Source organism: Scaptodrosophila lebanonensis, unplaced genomic scaffold (assembly GCF_003285725.1).
Source record: "Scaptodrosophila lebanonensis strain 11010-0011.00,11010-0021.00 unplaced genomic scaffold, SlebRS2 tig00000159-arrow-arrow-pilon, whole genome shotgun sequence".
NCBI lineage: Eukaryota > Metazoa > Arthropoda > Insecta > Diptera > Drosophilidae > Scaptodrosophila > Scaptodrosophila lebanonensis.
This window is the reverse complement of record NW_022060596.1, coordinates 519,231-545,265: the sequence shown is the minus strand read 5'-3', so window position 1 is coordinate 545,265 and position 26,035 is coordinate 519,231. Positions and strand designations below refer to the sequence as shown.

Sequence of the window (26,035 nt, the reverse complement as noted above, 5' to 3'; positions counted from 1 at the left end):
TTATTTTTACTGTGCAAGACATTGGAATGAAGTTTAGGTTGCTTTAAGTACAATATAAGACTAGTTTCTGTGCATTTTCATATGTTTCCAAATATCCATTCTGCGCTCTAAATTTAAATACAACCGCTTGGGGCTATCGTGGCATTATTTTAAAAGTGCAAACAAAATTCATACATACATACATATCTCTAGATTGCAACACATTCATATTAATTTGTTATTATTATTTGAAATGTTCACACGAAATCAATTTGTGATTCTCGTACTAGCTCATCTCCATTATACTATATAGTACACATGCATGGGTATACGTATACGAGAGTACAATAACGCTTACGTTCAAACGGTCTGTCCGAAATATGCAATTTACTTTAAATTTTGAGCCGTCGTTGAGCGTTCGAATGCCGGGCACTCGTTGTTTGCCAGGCATTCGCCATTGATTGCTTTTTGTTGTTGTTGGTTGCTGCAAATATACAGAGATATGAAAACAAATGTTAGAGATTATTTTTGCGCTTCATGCAATTACTAAGCACTCCACCCCCACCCCCACCCCTTCCCCATCGGGCTCCAGAGAGAGAGAGAGAGACGCTGACGCAGACGCCGCTACCGACACCGACACCGACACCCGCTAATTACTCAACGTCAGTCCGAGATTCATAAATCGGGCCGGCTCTTCGGCTATTCAAATGACACAGATACGAGCAACAACAATGACAGAAAAAAATAATAATAATAAAAATAGACGACAACAAAATCAAGAACGAGGGCGAGTTGGAGGGAAGGGAAGGCAAACAAAAAACAAAGGCGAATGTAAAAGTTGTATACAAGTATGTATAAATCTTTAATCCAATTATAACTCATTATACTTATATGCACACATCTGCTTTACTCTGTATTTCTGTTTGTGTGTGTGTGTGTGTGTAGATGTACATACATACATATGTACATATGTATGGGCGTGTGTGCCAGAATTATTAGCTTAGGCTAAGGCAATGCCATAATCTCGAATCTTAGATGTCTCTCGCTCTCTCCTCAATTTCGGCGTAATTCTTATAATTCGTATAATTTTTGGATTTTTTCTGTTTTTTTTTTTTTTTTTGTTTTTGGCCCACAATCTAAGCGCTTGACTACAACAACAGCGGCAACAACAACAACAACAACAGCCAGTGAACCACCACGATGAACCGAGATCAGTTTCGAGGCAAGGGCCATGGCCACAGCGATACGCCTCTTTATTTCTAATTTTCATGCGACTGCTGTCTTTAGCGGCTATTGTTGCGCATGTAGTTGTGTGTCTGTGCCTGTGTATGTATATGAACATAAAAACCCCTTGATGAGCACATAAAACGCTTAGTGGCGAAATTATTCTTCTACTCACACAATTTCATTTTCTATTTTCGCCCAAAAAAATGGTCCACTACTCACAAAGATTCCGATTTTGTGCGAACAGTGCTGTTTTAACTATTGGATCTTCAATTTCATTACTAGGTATTTTATTTTTCTTAATATTATTTGAGAAAGATTAGTTTCACAACGACAAGTAATTTATACAATTCAATTAAATTCATCTATTGAATGATATCAATACCCCACCAGCTGAACACAGTTATTCTGAATTGCCTCTTTTAACTAATTAACCTCTAATATGGCAGACTAGTGCAGTGCAGCTAGGTCTGTTTAATTAAATTTTTATAAAACTAACAGTCAGATGGAAAATAAATACAATAAATAAATTAATTTTCATGCGCTTGCTAATTCCAAAAATTAGTGCACAATTACAATCGGTATATACTTAATATGTGTGTATATATAATACTGTATATGCGTCCGCTAGCATTACAAAATGGCTGAGGAATTGAGAAGTTTGCCATTATATTTCGCCAATTCCTGTAAAAACCACTTTAAATATAATAATATATCCTATCTTCCTTACGAGGTACATACTAGAAAATAGTCAAGCCAAAGATCGCAACATATGGAGGCCTCTAAACAGACACACAGCTAGATACAAGTAGACAGCCTATACATATTTTTTTTAAATAAAAAATTATGTTTATTTATGCTCTTGGTGATTTTTTTATATCCCGCACCCGAGGGGTAAAAAGGATTAATATGTAAATAGCATTTGAACAAAGAGTTTAACAGGCAAAAGGGAGCATAAAGTATATACTTACATACATGCATATATATATACATATATACATATATACTTAATCAGCATGATAAGGTAAATTAATCAAGACATATTTGTCTGTCCGTCTGGATGAACGCCTGGAATTCGGAAACGGCTAAACTTGCATTGATCATGCTTCGTACATATAATTAATAAACATTTCTCTACTTTCGTTTAAAGTTTCATCCAAATCGGTAAATGCATAGCCAAGTTATCAGCAAAACAATTTCACTCCTGCATTACGCCCACGAACTGCAGAACTTGCTCTTCTTCTTCTTCTTTTTTTTTGCTTCTACAATAAGCGCATGAGTATTTTATTATCGGGCTTGCTCGACTGTGGCATTCTCTCTTGTTTTCATTTGTAATGTCCACAAGTTTTTCAAACGAAATCGAAAATGCACAGCCAACTCACAAGCAAAATTATTGAAATATCATCAATATTCACTGTTTACTTCTGAATAGATTACTAGTCCGAATTTGACGTTGGATTACAAAAGATGAAAATGGTCAACCAATTTTAGATCTAAACACATTTGCTGAAGGTAAATGAAGCTGTAATATTAGCAAAACATGCGCTGGTGCTTTCGCCACTAGTTGGACTGCAGCCCATTTTAAAGAAAAAACAGGCCACACTGCACTGACAAAAGTCATGTTGTTACTTTTAGTATGTTGCTTATTTGGTGTTCTTGAGCTCTGATTAGTGATCAGTGTTCACAAATTATCAATTTTATCATGATTTAAAAGCTATAACTTATCTTCATTCATTACAAAGTAAAACACGAAAAATAACCAATTTGCTTTAAGTAAATTAGCGATTTCCCTTCAAAAATGTCTTCCTGTTGAAGACTTTAGGACACTTTTATAATGCATTTAATATTATTATACAATATTATCTTTCCCTTTACCATAGCTGTAGCGAAGGGGAGGTAAGATGGGCAGCTGCCCCTCCTTAGACTCCGAGCCAAACAAATCCTTGTTGCTCATGAAATTATATATATAGTGTGTATACTCCTATAACTGTCTTCAGTTGTTTTGTTTTAATTTAATATTACATATTTGGGCGCTGAATTGAGAACTGAGAATAAGAAATAATTGCATGGAAAATTTAGAAATTTCTCGATACAAGTTTGAGGAAACAATATAATCAAATCTAAGGCAGATTGGCTATAATTATTTAATTGATTTCCATTTGCGAATTGGTGTTGGAGCCTGTTATAATTTTCAAAGGCATTTCATTTGATTACCCAGCGATATTCTGCCTGGTTGCCTGGTCCCTACCCAGCTCGTTTGCTTGAAAAATATATATTTCTGATTAAAGAAAAGCTTGAGTGGTTTTTCAACAATTGAATGCAATTTTGTAGATATTTTTTCATAACAAATTGAAGCTGATTGTAAGCAATAATTGAATTGAATGATACGCTGATGATGCAAGGCGGGGAATCCTGATTAAACAATTCGTATTAAACACAATTCTTCCAGACTTTCTCACAAAGCAGTAATTGGATTGGAATTTTCTGTTTTACTTTTTGAACTATTTTTTTTTGTTATATTTCTACTCCCTCAAGTTGAATATAAAATTTGTACTATGCTGACTGCGGGCTGCCGTAAAGCCATCCTGCTTAAGATGCCGCTTTTGACATTATGTTGGAGCTTGTAAGCTGGCGGGCGCTCCTTTGTAGCTGCCAACGCCCAGCGATCGGGGAATAGCGTGTGAAATTATACGGAGTTGGTTCCCGTTGCTGCTTTTATAATTAAAATCGTCTCTAGTTGGGGGAGTACGAGACGCTCGTTGGTCTTCTTTTAATTTCATCTTTTGGGCTTCGTTCTGTTTTGGTTTTACTTTTTGTTTCAGCGTCATCGCCATGCAGTGAACGCTTAATCTGGCTGTAGCTGTTGCTTCAGTTAATCTGCAGCGCATCAGCAATTAGCGGAAACTCGTCATAAAAAACAAGCAGTCGCACACATATACTATACATAAGCTCAAAATCGGATAAAGCGCCGCAACAAAAAAAAAAAGACAACAACAACAGAAGAAGTAGCTGTTGCCTAAAATTTAAACTCGTTCGCATGTGCGACGATTTCTAAGGCTCAACTCCACTCACAGACTCATGTGGCTTTAACTTGAGCTTCAGTTGAATTCAGTTTGGCTCGGCTTGGCTCGGATCAGATCGGTTTCGTCTTTCGTTTCGGTTTCGGTTGCGGTTTGCTCATCTAAGATTTATTTTGTTTTACCATTTTTGTGTTTCTTCTTGTTTTGTGTATTGCTGGGACAAACATTTCTGTTGAATTGGAATTAGGACACACACACGCGCATAAAATAATACAAAAAAGAAAAAAAATAAAACACACTAACACACACAGCTGTAGCAACGAATTTGCTGTGGAAGAAAAAAATTAAACTTAAAAACAAAAAATTATACGAAGTTGCCGCTGCCTTGTTGCCTTGACGCAGCTGTGCGACGTTCCCGTTCGTGCTGCCCCTACAGATTGAAATTTGTCTCATAGCTTATGTGGCATGCGCATAAGTACACGCACACACACACACACACACACACATACGCATTTGTATGTGCGAACATAATGAAGTAAAAAGCATTTGCCATTTCATTCGTTAACTGAAAGTTCGTTGCCTAAGTCTTTTGTTTTGCTACTTAAGCCTTGCAGCGCGCCTTAACAGTGCAGTTCAGTTAGAGATCGCATCGAAAGAACTGAGCTAAGCACACCAATAAACTGTTCTAAGATTTCCCTTTCATTTCATTCTGATAAATCGAAAACATTTGTCATTAAATTGATCCTGCTAGAGATATTTTTGTTGATGCATGAAGGATTCTATAGTGCATCAAATGAAATCGCATTTCTGATTGCAATTCCGATTCAGTTTTTTGCTTTCAATGCGGTTCCACTGGAACTACTTTAACTATAGAGATGGTCTAAAGCGATTGAAATCCCATTTCTGAATGCAATTCAGTTTTTTGTTTCCAATGCGGTTCCACAGGAACTACTTTAACTATAGAGATGGGATGGATAAAGCGGTTGTCGACTGACAGAAAAAGGACAAGCAAGAACTGTCTCTTGTGTCTCAGCTCATTGGATTGTTGTTATCAATCTAACAAGGAGTCTCTGTCGATTTCAGGACTACCCTCAAGTACACATTTGTAATAAACAGGCAACTACAAGTTGTATATAGTATTCGAATTATAAATGTATCGGTTTGAAAATTTCTATAAAACTAAACGTTTTTATTCGCGAAAAAACAAATTGAAAACCGAAAAGATAAAAATTGCAATTAATTTCCAATTTATTGCAAATAGAAACGCCAGACTTTGATGTAATTATTATAAACAAATATGAAACAAATTAATTTTATGTGTGTACATCGACTGCTTTGTTTGTCGATGAAAATAAATAAATAAATAAATAAGAAATTGAATGCCTACATCATAAAATATTCCACTAAGGGAACAAAATATTCCATCATTTGCTGAAAAGCCTGAATAGTGTAAGCGATTCTATGGAATAATGTTGCTTGATTGCTTTCTTGATTGAGATAATTTGAAGATCTGTGCTGTGGTCGGCTTTTAATCAAATATCGCCTCTCCAGCTTATGATGTTTTCTATCATAACTAATGATAATAAGTAAGATGAATTAATCAATAACGACCGATTTTTTAGCATGATTTTTAGATTGCAAGTATTTCTAAGTCTATTTATTTATTCAATCATTCAATAATCTATATTTTTGGCTCAAAAAGAAAGCTGTTTAAGGAATACCATCAGAAGTTCATATCCAATGGACATTGGATGAATGAAGCTTTCATAATTCTAGACCAGCTTTTGACGCACTGTCTAGGTTGCACTTCTTTTCCAGCCTATCGGCCACGAAGTCGCATCTCATTATCCCTGCCAACGCCGACACATGGCCCGTTCTTTTCCGGTTGATGTCTCACTTAATGAAGATTGATGCAAATTAGCGGAAAATCAGCCAAGAACCAAGAGCCTAGAGCCAAGCCAAGCACTCCACGGATTCCGCTAATGGTTTGACATTATAATTTGCTATGTCACATATGTGTGTGTGTGCGTTTTTCTCAATTACTCGTATTTTTCAATATCCCATGGCAGCAGCAGCAGCAGCAGCAGCATCTCGAAGTCTTAACAGACAACTTGGCCAAGCGGCAAGGGCAGCAACAGCAGATGCGATGCGACCGCCATACTGTCCTACAACTGCGGTTGTTGTTGTTGTTATTGTTCTTTCGACTGCTCTTCATAGCTTAGAATGTGTTGATGAAATCAAATATCTAATGCTTTCTGAGGGTTGTTTCCCACATATCAAAGCCTCCAAAGATTTACAAAACTAAAAAAAAATAATAATAGAAGGTAAACGAAGCGAACTAAGAAGAAGTGGTTAATATCATTTGCCTCCTTTGTATAATCATCTCTATCTCTCTCTCTCTCTCTCTCTCTCTCTCTCTCTCTCTCTCTCTAGATATACATAGATAGATGTATGTACATACAATATGTATGTATATCCTTATGTCAAATGATTGGTAATTAAGAAGCAGAATACCAGAAAGAAATTGGAAAAAGAAAGTCAAATGAAAGAAAATTTATAATTTCGTGGAAAATTCTGTACGGCTTGACATGGCTCTGTCGAATTTTACTTTCTCGGGCTAATTTGATTGAGTTTTTGTGTTAGATGTCATGCCGTTCAGAGTGCCCGCAGTGGTGGGGGGTGGGGAGGGTTGGCAAACGGGGTTGGGTCGAATTGTTTTTGATGCTGCTGCTGCTGCTGCTATTGCTGTTGGGCACGCACTTTTTGACACGTCTAATGTAACCTTTTTCAGTTTTTTGTCAAAGCATCAGAAAATGTGCTAATTTTGTCTAATGTGTGTGCAAACATGGGTTAAAAATGGATAGAAAGCCATACAGACAGCTAGAAAAGACAGCATACTGATGCGAAAGAGTGGGGGGGGAGGGGGGTGGCAGGGGTGGAGGCTCGTTGAAGCGCGTGTCAAGCTTGATGGACAAATTAGTTAAAAATAATTTGGTAGTGCGAACATTTTTATAAACTCAAAATTTCATTAGAGAGCCCTCTTCTCTCTCCCCCCAACATTCCCCCCCCCCCACACACACACACACACACACCAGCACACGCACACGCACTTCCTGCATAAGACCGAATGCGATGATGGCTCGAATTCTCAAGTAAATAAGATCTCGAACCACAACAGCAGCTGCTGAACACTTGGCACTTGTTTTGCACGCCATTTGGCAAAGAATCGAGAGCCAGAGACAGAGCCAGAGCCTGAGAAAATCAAATAGCAAACAAAAGAACAGTTATGTATATTCACACAAACATGCTTACATAAATGTACCTACATACATACGCACACACATAGATACTCGTATTTTCATTTATGTATGCTATGGCGGGTAAATGCAAACAAAGAACAGATCCTAACAAAGAAGACGCAAGGCACACACACACACACACACACATACACACACTTACCAAAAAGTGCACAAAACAGCCAGACATGACAAAGCCAAAAATAAAAATACAAAAAATAAGAAAGCAATAAACAGAGAGAGGGGGGATTCGCGCTGAAAAGGAAGATCTACAAAAGCGGACGGCAATACAATTGTTATCATAAGTATTCCCATAGTTTTCAAATCGCCAAAAAAAAATATCTCGATGCTTAACGGGATGATAAACATAAACCTGTCCGTACTGCCCCAACAAATCCTAATCTTTCATTTTAAACCCTAAGCGCCCTCAATCCCATTCATTTTAATAGCTATAGATTCTATAAACTACATAGTTGAACTGAATTAAGAGTCTACAGCCCCCAGTCAAATGGTAGATCGCACCCCTTTTGGCAACTTTTTCCAGATCTTACAAATTGTTGACCCAGTATGGACTACAAATAAACACAGTCTTTTATGAATTTGGATATACGGCTTAATCTGTTCAAACATACCTATAATATTACGAAACAGCGCAAAATAGCCACTGGAACTGATTTAAAACGTTTTCATACATATGTATCGATGCTTATTCATGTGCAGCCTTGAAAAAGTATCGGAGCAACTCTTAAGTAATTCTACATACATGCAAGTAAGTAGAAATTCAACTACAAGTGGAACGACTTCACATTAAATTAGGATTGGTTTGTACTACAAGTATATGGATATACTTATTTTGAAGATTTTTGAATGCAGGTAGCTCGCCAAAGTATCGATACATTGTCTAGGATCTTGAACTTATAAGTACGGAAAACTGTATTAACATATACACATAATTCTGTTTTTACACGGTAGATTGGTTCCTAAAAAAGGGTTACACGCCTTTTTAAAAGAAGACATTGTTAAAAGAAGACATTGATTACATGAAAATAAATCGTGCTATATGGAATAAAACCATATATAAAATTTTTTATTTTCAAACTCGTAGCTTATGAAACGAAAACCATGCACAATCATTATTTGAAATGATTGGAGAGCTTAGCAAAGTACTTATGCCCATTAGTGTAGACAGAGACTTATTATACAGATGGGGCATATACATAGCTAAGCACTCTTTCGACTATTGCATCACAGGCAAGAGCGAATGAACTGAAATTCTTCTTATGCATAATCTTGAAAGTATCCGATCTTTATCATAAATCTGTTTCTCTCTAAGATTTTGTCTGCAACTTTATCTTAGAGTGTAAAAGAAAACCATCTGTCAGACTAATTTTCTATTAATGAATGCTAAGGATTCAAATACCTATGTATATACATACATATACTATGCTGTATATACTTTTTGCCAAATGTGAAACATACTCACAAGCCTACAAATGTACATATGTACATATGTATGTATGTATGTATGTAGTACATATGGGCACAACCTGGCATCGCCGAGCATTTCTTTGAAAATTTTGAAGCAAAAACAAAAAGAAGCGAAAATTGTGTGTGTGTATATAGATATGTATGTACAGATATATGTATGTATGTCTGTATAAAAGGAGCGGCAGATACATGAGCTGTTTGTATGTATGTGTGTTTGTGCAACAACAACAGCAACAACTATGAATCATGGTAACAGCTAACATTGAAACACAAAATATCTCGAAAGTCGACAACGACGACGACGACGATGAAATCGACGTTGAAACAGAAAAGCAGAGTTTCAAGGATTACACACACACACATATATATATATATATACGTACATACATACATACATATGAACAAAGCGTACGGCAGTTAGAGCCATGTGATGTTGACTGGATGTGTGCGCCTGCGCGCCATCTTCTGCTGTCTACTGTCTTTAGGGGTATCTACAAGATACACATTTGCACGCACACCCAACCAAGAGCGACAGCAAACAATACAAAGGTATACTTGTACAACTTCTACCTGGGTATAACGTCGATGCCATCGCTGGCTATATTTTGTATGTACATATCTACATACATACATATATGTATGTATGTATATACGAGTATGTGTGTATAGCAGAGAGCGCGTAGAAGCAGCGGCAACAGCGACGACGACGCCGATTGAAATCTCGGCTTTGCCGAAAAAAAAACTGCCGAAAATTAAAATTACAGATTGTTATTGTAGTGGTGTCCGAGTTGTTGTTGTTGTTGCATATAAATGTATGTATGTTGGTGTGTGTGTGTGTGTGCGTATGCATGTACAGGAAACCAGTTTTATGTTCAACAAACAAACCAAGTAAGAAAAAACAACGTACAACAAGAACAAACGCGTTAAGGCAAGTAAAGTAAGTAGAAATTCACAGATACAGATACAACAACGTAGACAACAATAACAACAACATCACAACGCTGTTGTGTTATGATGACATAGCCGCTGACGCTGCTGCTGCTGATTCTGCCGCTTCTGCCGCTGTAGCTGTTGTTGCGCATGCGCAACGACTGCTTCTCACTGTCTTTTCGTATCTTTGAGATACTCGCAGCATAGCGTGGCATGGAGAGCGCGCACTTTTGGTTTCGTGTACAATTTGTTGGTCTTCCACATTTATTTTATTCTTTGTTTGGCTATTTACTGCTCCGTTCCTGCTGGCACACACACACACAGTCTCGGCAAACATAACCCGCACACATGTTCTGCTCTGTCTTCGCTTCATTTTTATAAGCATTTGGCAGATACAGATATATGTACATACACGTACGTTTGTATGCAAGATTTGTTGTTGTGCGTGTTGGACACATTATTGTCTCCATAATGTGCACAGCAAGAGTTATCTATGTATGTATAATTGTACGTGTATATATGTGTGTACATATGTATGTACATACAAACATAGAATCGAGCTGAAGAGCCACTAATGCTTTCAGCCAAATCCCCGGATTGCAGCGAAAATATAAGCCCATTTAAATTTACACGCTTCTATGCATTCTGTCATTTACTCGCACACACACCAATAATTGTATATACTCCTCGTATATGTATGTATGTACATTTGTGCAGGATGTGTCCTTGAAATATGTGGAGACAACATCTTTAATTCTCAATTTCTATTCCAAATCAAAGTATGTATTATAAAAGTAAAACAATTGATTTCAACACATCATCAAGAAATACAACAGACTTCCATCAAGATGTTATATTAATATCCAAATAGGTATTTAAAAAGGACAGTTGGTGAATACAATTTTCACACATCTACAAAGAATTTTCAGACCAATAGTTCCATTGAAAAGTGTAGCTTTGAACTTTTCAGCGAATCCTAAAATCATTTCGGACCAACTTAACTTAAAAGAACAAATGCCAGAAGAGTTCAATTATATATACACACATACTCTTGTATTATAATTCTTAGCCTCTTGGGATTAGGATACAAGTAGTCTTATATTATCATTTTTAGCCTCTTGGGATTTACAGTTGAAGACTGTTTTGCATCGACATTTTTTCTATTTTCTACTTAGCTTTTTTTTGGTTGGACATTTATTTCCTAGAACTAAGTAAGTACACCCTGTTAGCCCTTGGGCACAGCAGATGACAAGGTCTGAGGTCTTTAATAAAACCAAACAGACAACTTTGCTAAACACGATTTCCATTTTAGGGTGAAGCTTTAATTTTTAGCCCGAGTTGCTGAGCATTCGTAAATGCCTTCACTTCTAATCTGCTCCATCAAATGAATAGAATGAATAATAGGTATATGTATATAGTATCATATAAGCTAAGCTTATGAACAGTTGTAACCCTGCGTTTCATGTCCAAAAGGGCTGCCAAATTCTTCAAAAAACGTCGCAAAAGTATGCTCAGACAGGGGTTCGGGATTGCGAAGACACGCACAGCATTTCCTTGGAACTAACAACAACAAATTTACAAAGTAACAACATAATATATTTTTACAAAAACAATTAAAGCACAAAACAAGAAAGAAAAAAATAACAATTCGTTCGCTACTTTTCCATGAAATGCTCGTATTCCAAGCTAGGAAGCAACTTCTAAGATGCACGTGCTTGAAAAATAAAATAAATAAATAAATAACACTTACATCTGTATCTTACCAAAAATTTTAGCTACAACCCAACCAAAAAGCTGTCAACATTCAAATTAAACGCAAATATAAATTAATGAGCGATCTCAGCCATATGTGTATCAAGTCTGAATTGATCTTTGAGCAATTTTTTTTTATAAAATAGTTAGCAATTTAATTAAATTTCGCTCCAGTTATATGTAGAAATATTGACTCATTTGGTTAGAATTTCAAAAAATTTATAAATAGATCCAACTCCAAAATCAAGAGTTCTCTAGAATTCCTGTTTGCATTAAGACTCCCCATGTGGGCCAACTATGTCCACACTTTAAAATATGGTGTTCGCTGCCTTGAAGCAAGCTTAACAGATAATGCCTATAAATATAGGGTCCGCTTACATTTTGGCGGCACTGACTTTAAGAATATTGGGCTTAAAAAATCGTTTTTGTCGCCTTCAACCTTTGGGTGAGAAAATCAAGAAAGAATCTGTAAAAAATCAATTGAAATATAAAATACAAACATAAAATGCAAATAATTAAAGCAAACATGAAATGTATGGTTTGAAACAATTTCAATAATTTATTTGATTTTTTTGTGCGTTCCTCTTCTTCTTTCTGTGTGTTTATGTGTTTGAATTTTCTCTTTATGATATGCATTAAATAGTAAGAAAAAAAATTTGTTGCGCTAAGTCTGCTCCAATTGCAGGGGGAAATTTTGAAATAAAGCTCCCCTATTCACAATAATAATTTTTAACAAATGGATTTAAATCTAAACAAATAAAACAAAAAAAAGTACACATATATGTATATATATACATATACTACATACATATATAAATACATATATATGCATACCTATATGATTTGCTTACAGAGCGCAGTTTGTTGCAGACGGTTTTTGATTCGCACATATTTGGGAGTATTTAATTTTTTTTTGTTTGTTTAAAATTAGGTACAAAAAAAATAAGTACAAAACATAAAGAATAATTTTACATGATTTGATGTATTCTTCTTCGCATTCCATTCTCATTTAAAAATAAAATACTTGCAAGGCGTACAGTACAGCGTAGGGAATATTTGTAACAATAAAAAAAAATTACATGCATACATTTAAATAATTACAGCTTTTATTTAGCGACTTACGGGAACATAAATTAAAATTAAATAAATATAAACGTATTTATATATATATATATATATATATATATATGTATGTCTTTAAGCATATGTATATGCATGTATATAGTATGGTAAAATAATATCCCTGATTTCTCATTTTGTTTATTTGTGGTTGTTGCTGACAATTTGGCTTCATCACTCTATTTAAGTATATATATATATATGTACATATATATATACTATATATAGTATGTATATATGTGTGGTATTTATAAAAATATATCAATTGGCATTTAGTTGCTGCTTTAGTTTACATATGTATATGGCATTTGTGTTGATTACAAAACAAACGAAAAACGAACTAAAAACAATAAAAAATTAAACAAATTACAATTGCGTATGCAAAAAAAAAAATGACTAAAAATTGTAAACTCGCTTGCCCGTCTGTTAATAAAATAATTAATGATGCATTAAAAAAAAAAAAAAAGCAATGGGATTTGCCACTCAGCAGATGCATATATAGGTTATATATAGTAGATTGTTGTCTATATAGCAACCATATATGGATTCACGAGTACCTGATCTATTTCAAAAACATTTGTTGTTGTTGGTGTTGTTATTTTGTTAGCAGACTTGCAAGCGTTTTTCCCACAATCTTGAAGCAATCTGTGGGGAGGTAATGCTGGCATTTTTGTCATCTTTCAATCGTTTAACATTAATTTAAAATCGCTCAGTAAAATTAATAGATAGATAGACATAAAATACAATCTTTTAACATAAATTTAAATAATTTGCTGCTACAGGGCTACATAAAATAACAATTAGGAATTTGTTTGTCTTTATTTATATCAATTGTGAAAATATGGCAAACTAATTACAGCTTTCAGCAGGGTGGGCGGGTGTTGTGGGTGTTGATTGGGGGATGTGCGGGTATGTTTTGAAATGCTGTAGCTTTGGGGTGCATGCTAAACAATAAAATGTGGCAAACTATGGCAAATCTCTCTCTCCCCCCTCCCTCTGTCCCTCTCTCTCAAATATTGGCAATAAGAGGTTGTTTAAAACTTTCAATTATGCAAAGAATCGAATCGATTGTCAAAGCGCGAGCATTTCAAAACCTGGCGGTGCGCTCGCTCTCGATCCCCAGGCGCCCACACACACAGCTCCTTACCACCCACTGAGGCGACACCCCTTTACTACTATAGTGTATATATCAATATAAGGCGATATTCTTCTCTATCATCTGATATTCCATCTCGTCATCGTACTCATGCTTAATCTGAATAAATTCGCTTTTCATCGGGAAACCGCCCTTAATAAGCTCGCTGCGGTCATGAAGCAGTTGTTGTTGTTGTTGCTGCTGCTGTTGTGGCAGCTGCATATGCGAGAGTGGCATGTGCAGCGTCGCACCAGCATTTCCCCCATCATGATCAGCCCCCACCTCATCGTCTAGCAGTTCGTCGTGCTCATCCTCATCATCATCATCTAGCAAGCTATCATCGTCAGGAGCCACATCGTCGATGGTTCGTTTCAGTGCAGGCGTCTGCGGAGTTGGCAGCGTCTTGTTGGCCGCCAAATTGGCAAAGGCCTCCTTGACGCTGCCAACTTTCGCTGACAACGAGGATGTGACTGTGGCAGCTGCGGCCGCGGCTGCAGCTGCAGCGGCTGACTTCTTGCCCACGACACGTGGCCGGGTGTGGGTCTCGAGGTGCTTACGCAGGTGATCCTTGCGACAGAAACCCTTCTCGCAAATGTCGCACATGTGCTGTTTGAGACCCGTGTGTATAGCCTCGACATGGCGACGCAGATCAGTCTTGTGATGGAACTGCTTGGGACAGATCTCGCACTTGTGCGGCTTGTCCTGGGTCTTGTGGCGGCCGAGATGGGTGGTGTACACCTCCTCGGACTGAAAGCGCTTTCCGCACTTCTGACACCGGAATGGGTACTCACCGGAGTGGAAGCTTTTGTTGTGCTGCGTCAGGTAGCAGTTCTTGGTGAACTCCTTGTCGCACTCCAGGCACTTGATGCGTCCGGAGGGCAACGTTGTCGAGTGTGGCGATGTGGAGCCGGCCGAGGTTGTGCGTCGACGTTTGCTGTTGCTTGATGCCGTGGTAGTTCGTCGCTTCTTAGGATTCGGGGTCGCCTGGGATGCCAGTTGGGGACTGCTGTCGGGCAAACTGAGCTGCAATGGCTGCTGGGATTGTTGTTGGGATTGCATCTGCAGCTGCACTGATGGTTGATGATGCATCTGCTGCAACTCCTCATGCTCGGATATGGTTTGCAGCTCACGTTGTTGCTGTTGTTGTTGTTGCTGCTGCTGTTGCTGCTGTGCTAGCAGAGCCATCTCGTATTCCTCCAGAGCTGGAGTGGTGGTGGATGAAGAAACGGTAGGCGAATAGGGCATGGTAGCCAGCACTGTGAGCGTCGTTGATGGCGTCTGTGATTCTTGCTGCTGGGCTTGGAGCGCTGTGAGGGTGTGTACCGGCGGCAGATCCCCCTCTTGTGGAGAACGCTGAGCGGCTACAGTGTAGGGCGAAAGTGGCGCATACGGATCACGCATGGCAGCTGTTGTATATAGCTGCGAGGAGAAGAGCGAGGCGGGCATTAATTGCAGTATCTGGCCATCGCTGGTGGCTATCATTTGCGGTGGTGCACCCATTTGCTGGCCAAACGCATCGAGACTGGCGAAGTCAACCGTTGAGGCACTACCCGTGCCCGAGTTACCAATAATAGTGTGATAGCTCATTGTGTGCTCCAACGGCGCCAGCGCCGACGCCTGTTGCAGCTGCTGGAAGGATGGCATGGTGCTGGTGATGTGCGGCGGCGGCGGCTGCAGCTGCAGCGGCAGCAGCTGCGGCGCTGTGGTGATGGTGGTGATGTGCGGCTGCTGCTGCTGCTGCGGCGGCGGCGTGGTGGTGGTGCTGGTGGTGGTACTGATGCTGGTACTGCTGTGCAGCGTATTGTGCGGCGAGTCCGTTGCCGGTTGCAGTGCTCCCAAGGCTGCCAGAGCCGCTTCCTCCTGCTGTTGCTCCACCGACTGTGGTTCCCCCGATTGTGGGTCCGCCCCCGCCAGCTCCGTTCCCGCTTGTTGTGGCGCCGATGAGGCCGCTGCTGCTGCCAACAGCAGCTGATGCTGCAGCTGCTGATGAGGTGCCAGGCCCTGGTGTGCCGGGTGGTGCCCCGGGGGGTGGTGGTAGTGGTGGTGCCCCAGCCCCAGCGGCGGCAGCATAGTGGTGCACCCCATGTCCATACTGGTGGTGGTAGTAGCCGTGCTGGTGCTGCTGCACATACTGCTGTTGGGCGGCGGCTGCAGCTGCGTGCTGATATCCAAAGGTAGCATGCTGTAGTCCATTCCCATATGCGGCGGCATTGCCATATGGAGCAGCTGCGGCGGTGGGGTGCGCGAGAAAGCCATTTGTGGCTCCGGCACCGACCCCTGCCCCTGGTAGCCCGGCGGGCAAGTAGTAAGGGGTGAGTGCACCCTGTTGCTGTGCGTGCTGCTGGGCGTGCTGTTGTGGTAATGCCGCTGATGCTGCTGTTCCTCCGCTACTGCCAGCTGGGGCAGATAGGACTCCTCCGACTCCGCTCCCACCAATAATGGAGCCGACGAGGTTGCCGGAGTTGGCAGCACCTGCAGTGGCTGGTGGTGTCCCCCCAGTTGTTGCGCCAGTGCTGCCGCGTCCGCTGCCATTTCCTCCTCCATGGCCATTGGTGAGCTGTTGCTGCTGTTGTTGCTGTCCTCCATTAGTTCGCTCTTTATAACTGTTGTTGGTGTTGTTATTGTTGTGTTCAGCAGGCCCCTCATTTGGGAGGACGGCATTTGTGCGTTGTTGTTGTTGTTGGTTGGGGCGGAGGGACCTGCTAGCCCGTTTGGGTGACCGTTCATAACGGTATTTTGCTGCTGCTGATTGGAAGCATGCTGTGGTGAAGCGTTTGTCGTCGATTGCACTTGTTGTTGTTGCTGCTGCTGCATATATGCGGCATGATGATGATGCTGCTGCTGCTGCGGATGATAGCCACCGTTGGTTTGACCATAACCACCGGTAACCAGCCCATTGGCTTGACCAGCCGCCTGCTGCTGAGCGGTGGGCGACGGCGAAGCCGAATACTGCGACATGGCTGCCCCCACCTGCACGCCCGTCGCACCATGGCCACCATAGTCGGGCGGACTTCTGGGTGGTTCGGGCGGTTGTACGGGAGCTGGTGGTTGCTGTTGAGACGCCGCAGCTGCTGCGGCTGCTGCAGCAGCATTGCTGCGTCGGCTCGATTTGCCGCCGGGATCACGCGATGGATGATGGTGTGCCGAAATGGGCATCGATGCCGGATCCGGAAGACCGCTGGACTTGACGGCGTTCTTGTGCAACGTTGTGTTATAGTGGCGCTTAAGATGACCGGAACTAGTGAACCACTTGTTGCATGCCGTGCAATTATACGTCTTGGGACGACGGGCTTCATTCGATTTCCAGGTAGCTGCCTTGGCGGTCAAACTGTTCGCCGGCAGCACAGACGACGAGCTGGGTGGCTCAAAGCCACGATAGGATTGCTGCTGTTGTGCGCTTGTCGCATCCTGAGGACCGCCCGTAGTTGTAGACGGAAACTCCGCCGGACTGGTGGCCACTGGCAACAGTTGTTGTTGTTGCTGTGCCGCCGTAGCTGCGCACAATTCCGGGCCACCCGCTGTGGGATCAAATGATTTGTCCACATAGTGCTGCGAGTCCGGGTACTCGGACTTTATTATGCCGTACTCCTGCTTAATAAGCGTGCCGCTGGCCTGATGGTAGGGCGACTGCTTGGGTGAGTAATACGGTGACTTATCGGCTGCACCACCACCGGCGCTAATATGCTGTTGTTGCTGCATATAGGGTGGCAAACCCTCCTGCTGTTGTGGCGCCTGTTGCTGCTCCCAGCTGTGCAGGGCACGCTGTTGCATCGACTGCATAGAGTGCAGTGGATCCGGTAATACACCCACGCCTGCCTCATGCTGCTGCTGGAGTAATTGCTGATGCTGCATGCTCCCCGGTAATGGTGGATAAACCATCTTTTGAGAGTCCAGATCTAAAATGTCGCCTGGATTGCCGCCAGCTACTGGCGGTGGCTGCGGCGTGGGCATCTCCTCTTTGATGTAGGGCGAACTGGCATACCCGCTGCTACCGTACGGCGATTCGCCATGCACATTGGCGATGTGCTCCTGCAGCTCCGATTCATTGGTGGTTAAAATGCCGCATTTCTTGCATTGCAGCTTGCAGCCCCCGCCAGGTGAGCTCGGTGTTTGGGCGGTGCTAAGCTGCATGTGTGATGAAGTGGATGTGGGACTGGTGGAGCTAACAACGCGCGGACTCATGGCCGTGGTGGTGGAGACGGCGGCTGGAGCGCTTGAGACAGTTGCCCCACCCACGGAAACAGCATTATCGCCATTGGTCACAACGCTGCCGGGGCCCGCAGCCGAGCCGAGGGGACCTGAGGTGGGTGTCTGTAGATAAGGATGATACCGTACACTCGATGGTTGCGTATGTTTGCCGTAGTCCGCATAACCGCTGCCGTAATCGGCACCTTGTTGCTGTTGTTGTTGCTGGTAGAATTGCTCGTAGCTGTTGATGTAGCTGCTCGCATAACCTTGTTGTTGCATATCGGCGGCGCCATAAGCAGCACCTCCGTACATTTGCTGCTGCTGAGCGGAGTTTAAACCACCCCCAGCGTACATGTGATGCGTGGCATACGGCTGATGGGTAATGCCCGAGGTCTGCTGCTGCTGCTGTGGTTCATTACTAAGTGTGGTGCCGCTGTTGTTGCTGCTGCTGCCTAGTGGTGGTTGTGAAGACTGTTGCTGTTGTGGTGGCTGCGGCGTGCTCGGCTGATTATCGCTGGAGTCAGCGGCGGCGCTTATTGTGGCATTTGCCGTCGCATTGCTGTTTGGGGTGGGTGGCGCGCTGCCGCCAGAACCACCGCCACCGCCGCTATCAGTGGCACTGCTCGACGCAAGCGCTTCTGCCGCATGCAGTGGCGGCATTTCACTTTTTATGCTCGCCATAAACCGCTACATATGTCAACATAAGTCTGGCACGTTGCTCTGCTGCTGCTCATGGGTCTCCCGGTCGTTTATACTTTTATTTATGTTTTGGCGCGCTCTGGTTATCCAGTTTGGTTTGTTAAATCCGCAAGCGCATGGCAACTGATTTTAAAAATATATATGTATATATGGACTTATATGTGTGCGTTATTTGCGCGTGTGTCTTATTAACGCACGTGTGCGCACAATGATGCGTGCGTAGCTCGCCGCGATTTCAATTTATTCGTTCCTTTCGCTGTCCTGGCGTCCTTGTTGTGTGTACGCATGTATGTATGTACATTTATTAGTTATTGCTGTTTTTCGTTTATCATCGCTTGGCCATTTAGTGTTTACGTATTTGAACTGTAAAAATGTGCATTAATTTCGATTATTAATTAAATCTAATTCGTTTAAAATACACAAAAATTGCAGAAAATAGTTCACGCTTTTACTTTTTAACACACACTCTCTCACATCCACATGCACTCTTTTGGCATAACGGTTGTTTTTTTTTTTCATATTTTTCTCAATGTTCTATTTGCACGCTATGTCTAAATTTGTTCGTATTTTTCTTACAATTTATTGTTTTTCATTCGCTTCTTATTACTTTTTATTAATTATTGAACAACGTAGTCGCTTATAAAATCCAAAAAGAACCTCAACAAATTGCCGGCTCCTAAGCTCTCGTCTCTTAAGCGGCGCACAAATAAACGGCGACTGAGCTCAATGCGCAAGTATGCTGTCGCTGCGTTGTCGACCGCGACATTACTTCGCCGTCAAATTGCACAGGGCCGCACAAAACAATGTACATATGTATGTACATATAGCATGTACATTCATACATACAATACATATATTATGTAGTTGGCGAAAAAAAAATTAGTTGCAATTAATATGCTAAATCTAGGACTGTAGCAAGTTCTTTATGTATATATTAAGAGTTCGGTATCAACTTTAAAGCGGTATCTAATGATTACATTTGTTGATGATTTTGGAATAAAACTTGAAGCCGTCAAATATCATTGTTTTTTCACTAAACAAAAAATGAGAAATATTTTGAGCTTGTTTTCTCACAAATTCTTGCTCACACAAAGGCTGCATTTGAGCATTTGTTTAAATGTTTGTACAACAAAAGAAATAACAACTCATATGTAGATATGTATGTACATATGTTTGTTTATAGTAAGTTATGAGTTTTTAAGAGTTTGCCAAAATATTACACGCATTCACACAATCACACACACCCGCAGATCGGAAATATGTACATATTGTTATAATATACATACATATGTATGTATGTATATATGCCGTCTTCTATCGCATGTTTGCTTACTTATCTGCGCCTTCGCTTTGTGCAATTTATGTTTTCGGCCTGCGACTGCAACTGCAGTTGCTCTCCGAATCGCGTAGTTTTATTCGTTATGTGCGTGTGGTTGTCGATATTTTGTTACTGCTGCGGCTGGCGAAGCGTTCGCCGCTTTGTCAAATTTCTTGCGCTGCTTTCTTTTACGCCGCCGTACCGAAGAACACAAAACAAACAGAAGCAGAATGATAATAATTTATAAAATAAAAACCGAACCGAAGATCTGCCGAGCTTTAACTTTTTCGTGTGTTTGTTTCTTATTCGTTAGCACTTTTTGCAATTTTGAATTTTGTTTTGTGTTAATATTTTGTTTGCCGGTGAATTGCTGTTTTAATTTTTTTGTATTTTGCTTTTTGCTTTGTGCACACTAAAGATCACTTCTTGACGTGTATATGTATGCACATATTTATGTACAATGTAGTGGGTATAGCAACAGAAAAAAATTGTTTACGAACGCAATAGAAAACAATAGACGACACGTTAAAACTTTTAATTTTTTTTTGATTTTAAGTCCGAAATAGTTTTTTGTTGTATGGTTTGTTTGCCGAAAAATTTTGCCAAAATGTTGTCGGTATTTGTTTGCCGTTTTTATTAAAAAAAATTAAACAAAAAAGGGCGCTAAAAGCTAAAATAGCCGCTCCGTTCACACGCTGCGCTTGCTCGTCGCTTATTCGCTCGTGTCCTTCTTTCTGCTACGGCGTTCCAAATACAAATGACCGACGTGCATGCGGCATTGAAAAGTTGTCCGCGCGGCGGCCAACGCAGCAGCGCAGCAGCAGAAGTAGAAGCGGTGGCTGCGACGCGTACGCACACAAACGCAGCCCAGTGGTTGCTGCTCGCGTCGTCGCTGCCGTCATTGCGTGTGTGTTTGTATATCGGCTATGTACAGGGTTTTGTGTTTGCGCTGCTGCTGCCGACTTTGCTGTTGTCTCTCTCTCTGCGGCTGCATTTGTTTTTGCTTTTGCTTTTTTATTATTTATTTATTTATTTTTTTATATAAAATATATAAAAAAAAAGAGTGTGCGTTTTGCCTGACGCCGTTGTCGTTGCTTGAGCTGTTGGCCATTTCTTTGCGATGATGCAGCAGCAACAGCGCTGCTTTGTTTTTGTGGCACATTGTAAAGAGTTTTGCCTTGAAAGTAGTAGCTTGAAGGCGACATTTTTCATACCCGTGCATTCTGTCGTCTATGCCTGTGTGTGTGTGTGTGTGCCAATTTATTTGAGGTTATGGCAGCCGGTGGACAATGTGCCTATCTTATTTTAACCCATGTGAGCCCCAAATGCACAACCATTAACATGTGTGCGCGAAAGCGCAATTCAAGGTCGGCGAGCCTATTGGAACTCGACTCATAGAGCGCCTACAGGAAGCGTTAAAGTTTCCATACGCTTACTTTTGTACCCTTTGGAATTTGGCATACAAATGTACATACATAAATAAATATACATATGTATGTATAACATATGTAGGCTTTAGAGGTTTAGGATCCACAAATTATACAATAGCAAGGGCATACTATACCTGCATTAACTTAACAATTTACTTTGCGTTATAAATAAAAAGACCGCAACCAATAAACTATTTCTAATTACTAATTGCATTTTTATAGATTTAGGAAAATAATATACCCATACGCTTGTACATTCTACGTCATTGTACTCGTATGTAACAAGAAAGTTATTTACTAAACAGCTGTATAACTTGTGATTTTACAATTGCCAAAGTCTTTCAGACGATTAATGGGGCTTGTAAACTATGAGTAGCTGGATGCTTGCTAAGAATGCACGGCGCATTATTCAGCGGTTATACAGAGCTATGTACATACATATGTATGTATGCACATATGTATGTACAAACATAGTATGCATGGTAGTACACTACTAGCCTAGTTTTTTTTTTTTCTTTTTTTTTTAGGACCGTCAGTGGTCTCATAAAAGTTGTCAACGCTCAAAAATTAATAAACTAAACTTTTATGTGGGACATAAAAAAAAGACAACATACTAAATATAGCAACGAGAAGGGTTTCAGGCGAACCAACCGAGCGGAAGGAGAGACAGACACCGAGATGGAGAGGTTTGTTGGTTAGTTGGTTGGTTGGTTGACTGGATGGCTGTCAATGCTTGCAAAATGGTCCCAAAGTATTTAAAAATCTCGTAAGCGGACAACGACGAAGGCAACGAGCTAATGGCGCTTCAGCACAGCAGCTCGGATACAGATACAAAGATGCTAAAGAGATACAGCTGTGGGTCTTGAGCGGTTCAAAGAGGAAGAGTTGCGTGGCAAGGCGAGACGTGGCCATGCGAGGCGAGGCGAGTCGAGACGCGGCGCGTTGCGTTGTGTTGCTGCTGAGCTGGCAAAGGCAAAGCCAAATTTACATACATGATTGTCATAAAAAATCAGCAAACAAATTGTCAAATCCCTAAACTGACAATAAAACAATAAAGAAACGACGACGATGGCGATGGCGACGATAGCAGAGTGTGGGCACAAAATGGTCCGCAAGCTGAAAAATATGTGAGTGAAGAGTAGCGCAAAAAGGAATCCAAGGAGCACACACACACATATGCATAGTTAAGGTGAAGTGCGACGGCACGTAGCAGTTACAACAACAACAACAGTAATAATAATAAAAGCACTTGAGAAAAAATAAAATGTACATATGTTGTGTATGAGAGAAATGGGTTTCAAAGTGTCGCGAGGGAATGGAGAATGGAGGAGGAACTCGTTGAGCCGACGGAGAGCAGAGGATCGAGAACCGATAGACACTCTAATGGCATAACTAAAGCGCTGTGTGCGCCTGCGCAAAAAGCTCAATCTTTGTAGTTCAGCTGAGCTGCAAGAGACGGCTTAAGAGCCGCACGACATGCAGCATCTACAAGTATGTATGTATGTATGTATGTATGTATGTATGTATGTACATACGTATGTAGGTAGGGATTAGGCCATTTTTATGGCGCGTTTATGGCACGCAACTGTTGCACTCTCATGACTAGGTGAGGGCAGGTACAGGTACAGGTAGGGAGAACCGAACTAAGGCGTCTCTAATTACAAGGTGTGTGAGTGTGCGGCGAGCGCAACGAGTGGAAACCTTGCGTGCCAGTTCCAGTCCCAGACCCAGTGCCAGTGCCACTGCCAACGTCAGCTTCAGCTTCAGCGTCAACGTCAATCACAGTCCGGTCGTAACTTGTCCGAGCCTGAGCCCAATTCTGAATCCTTTGTGCGTGACAGTTAATGACTTTTTAATTGCGCCCCATACAGCTGTCATTTGCAGCGCCGTTACTTTTCAATGATCGAGCGACTTCAGAGAATAAGAAGAACAACAACACATAGTATGATACTCTTCGCAGAGACGCTTTAAGCTGACCCCCATGCTTATGTAATGTGAACAGCGCTGTTTCTGCATTTCTGCATGGCGCCAACAGCTTTGTCGCTCTCTGCCCGCTACATACCGCTCTCCGGGCACCAGTCGCCATTCACTACAATTTCCAATGAGTCACGCACTCCAGCCGCCAAGCGCTCGCTTTGGCTTTGACTCTGACTCTGCCTACTGGCCATGATCGCTAAAGTTGCGGGCCGGCTCGTCTACGCGTTTGTTGTGGTTTTCGGCTTGCTGTTGTTGTTCTCGCTGTTGCTGTTCCTATGGTTTTTGTTGTTGTTTTTGTCGTGGCTGTGACTCTGACTGTTTGCTTTCCGCAAAAGCCAGCTTCGAGCTGTCGCTGTTGACTTTACCGGCGCTTGAATGCTAACTTTGTATATATTCTTACCCTGTAGCTCGGAAAGTTGCAGTTGAACTAGTTCCTTCAGTCGACTTTTGTAACGAAAAATTAATTTTCCCTACACCCTGCATCAGCTTCCTCAACACACATTTATTTTCGTTAAGTATTTTTAGTGAAATTTACACCAAACTACGATTCCTCCGACATAACCTTAGCTCTTAAAAATAATCTAACTCTAAAACAACCGACTCGATTCAACCAAACATCCCCTCCGTACCAGAAAAGCAACGTCAATCATTTATTTGTCCTTGCCATATGCAATAACAATTCGTAAAACCTCCTATCAAGAACAGAGCAAATATAACTGAATAGAATTCGCTTTGGATATACCTCACTAACACATACACAATATATAGACAAATCTCTATCTAAACACGCTACTAAACGCGTTGCACAGTCCTGCCACATAGATTATCTATTCTCCCAAGCATTAACCCCATCACCGTAATGACAAACCAATTATTACAAAACACTTATCTCATATCAAAATATTTAAAAGCCACAAATACTTACCACAAAATCTAAGCCCACTTCTCATACTACATATGCATTGCCACTTTTAACAGTGAACATATATAAAATATATACATAAATAAAATATAATTTTAAAAAATCAATAAAACAAATCCACTAATCAAATTAGATTTAAATTGTGCATTTAAATGTTACTTTCATACCCATACATGTAACTTTTCCGCACAGAATAATAACAGCAATAACTGTGCCATACTCTAGACATTTTTAAGTAGCATTTTTAAGAGCAAACATTTTCATGATTTACGAGCGGATATGCTTTTATATCATTGGATCCATTATAAATGTGCTCTTTTCGAAATATGTAGCTGTCTCAATTCTTTCAGTGTAAGCCCTATCAGAAATGAAACCAGTTTATGTGAATTTAGAAAAAGTCTCTACGCCTGTACTAGTTCAGAGAACTGCTAGGTACCGCTGTATATTCCTACTTGTAGATGTGTGCTTCAATATCTGTAATATGTGCCACTTCGTTCCTTTTGATATTGTATTCGTAATTTTGCACGAGCCATGATTCGTTTTGAATTAAAGCTATTAATAAGAGAAGAACGAGAAGAGAAAGATTTTGATCAGGCAGTATGTGTTACATATGAATGTTTATTTATACACCCAGAAATTGTCATTGATAATTTATCTGGAAAGCTGCTTAGGACCTACTGAAGACTTTATATACTTCGTGTAGTATAGTTATACTTCAAACTTAATCAACTGGGAAAAGGTCAGTGCAAACATCTTCCCATTAGCATATAGTTTCTGATGCTTCCTAAAGACAGCAATATTTGTACCAGCTATGATTAAAGCCAATGGAAAACGGCACATTGAATAATGTTTGATACTCATTATTAATTAAAGTAATTCAAATTAATTCAATTTCCTATTTATTCCTTCCTATTGTTGCTTCTACTTAACTCATTTTATACCTATTAACATATTCATAAATATCCACATAGTGCTTATAAATAGTAAAATTACGTTAAATAAATTAGATCAATATCTAATATTAATTAAATGCTGCTGAAAATAATCGAATTAATTAAAATTTGTTTGATGAATGTATAAAAATTGATTGGGCGGGAAGATCAAATTATTACAATCATTACAAATTATAATTAAACTCCAGTTGTTACGTGCGGGGGAAAGGTGCTTCATTCGGAAAACTAAAGCAAACCGGTTGCGACAAATTTTATACGAACCGGAAACAAGTGTTTGCAGATATTTGAAAATATTGAACTTAATTTCATTTGTATATGTATTGAATATTTGCTGCATAATGTTTTTGATCTATTTTGTAAGTTCAATAGGAAGTACATATGTATGTAGGATGTAGTTTATATTTATGTAACGACTTGACTGTCTTACCACAAGGGCGAACTATTACAAATAGGCTTTTAACCACTGTGGATTTTTAAATACATATGGTATGTATGTATGTATCTCAACTATTTGCTCTTCACACGACAATTGTCAATTACATTGTGCGAGATGCCTTATGTAGGCACACATATGCACATGTAAATAGGTATGTAAATATGTATAT

General features: G+C 40.5%; 1 protein-coding gene across 1 annotated transcript; it reads right to left on the bottom strand.

The window, feature by feature from the left end:
* Positions 1-350: 350 nt before the first annotated feature.
* Positions 351-18,870, bottom strand: LOC115629600 (AT-rich interactive domain-containing protein 1B). Its single transcript, XM_030526092.1, has 2 exons — positions 14,735-18,870; positions 351-463 (listed from the first exon to the last, which is right to left on the bottom strand). The coding sequence occupies exons 1-2, from the start codon at positions 18,810-18,812 to the stop codon at positions 372-374; spliced, it is 4,170 nt and encodes a 1,389-aa protein (XP_030381952.1). The 5' UTR covers positions 18,813-18,870; the 3' UTR covers positions 351-371.
* Positions 18,871-26,035: the final 7,165 nt, after the last annotated feature.

What these genes read in the sequence shown, in the direction of transcription:
- LOC115629600 (XM_030526092.1), bottom strand. Translation starts at nt 18,812, where the DNA reads ATGGCGAGCATAAAAAGTGAAATGCCGCCACTGCATGCGGCAGAAGCG. An exon ending in CAACAAAAGCTTCCACTCCG is followed by an intron (nt 464 to 14,734) that starts GTGAGTACCCAT and finishes GTATATTTGCAG; the next exon opens with CAACCAACAACAACAAAAAG.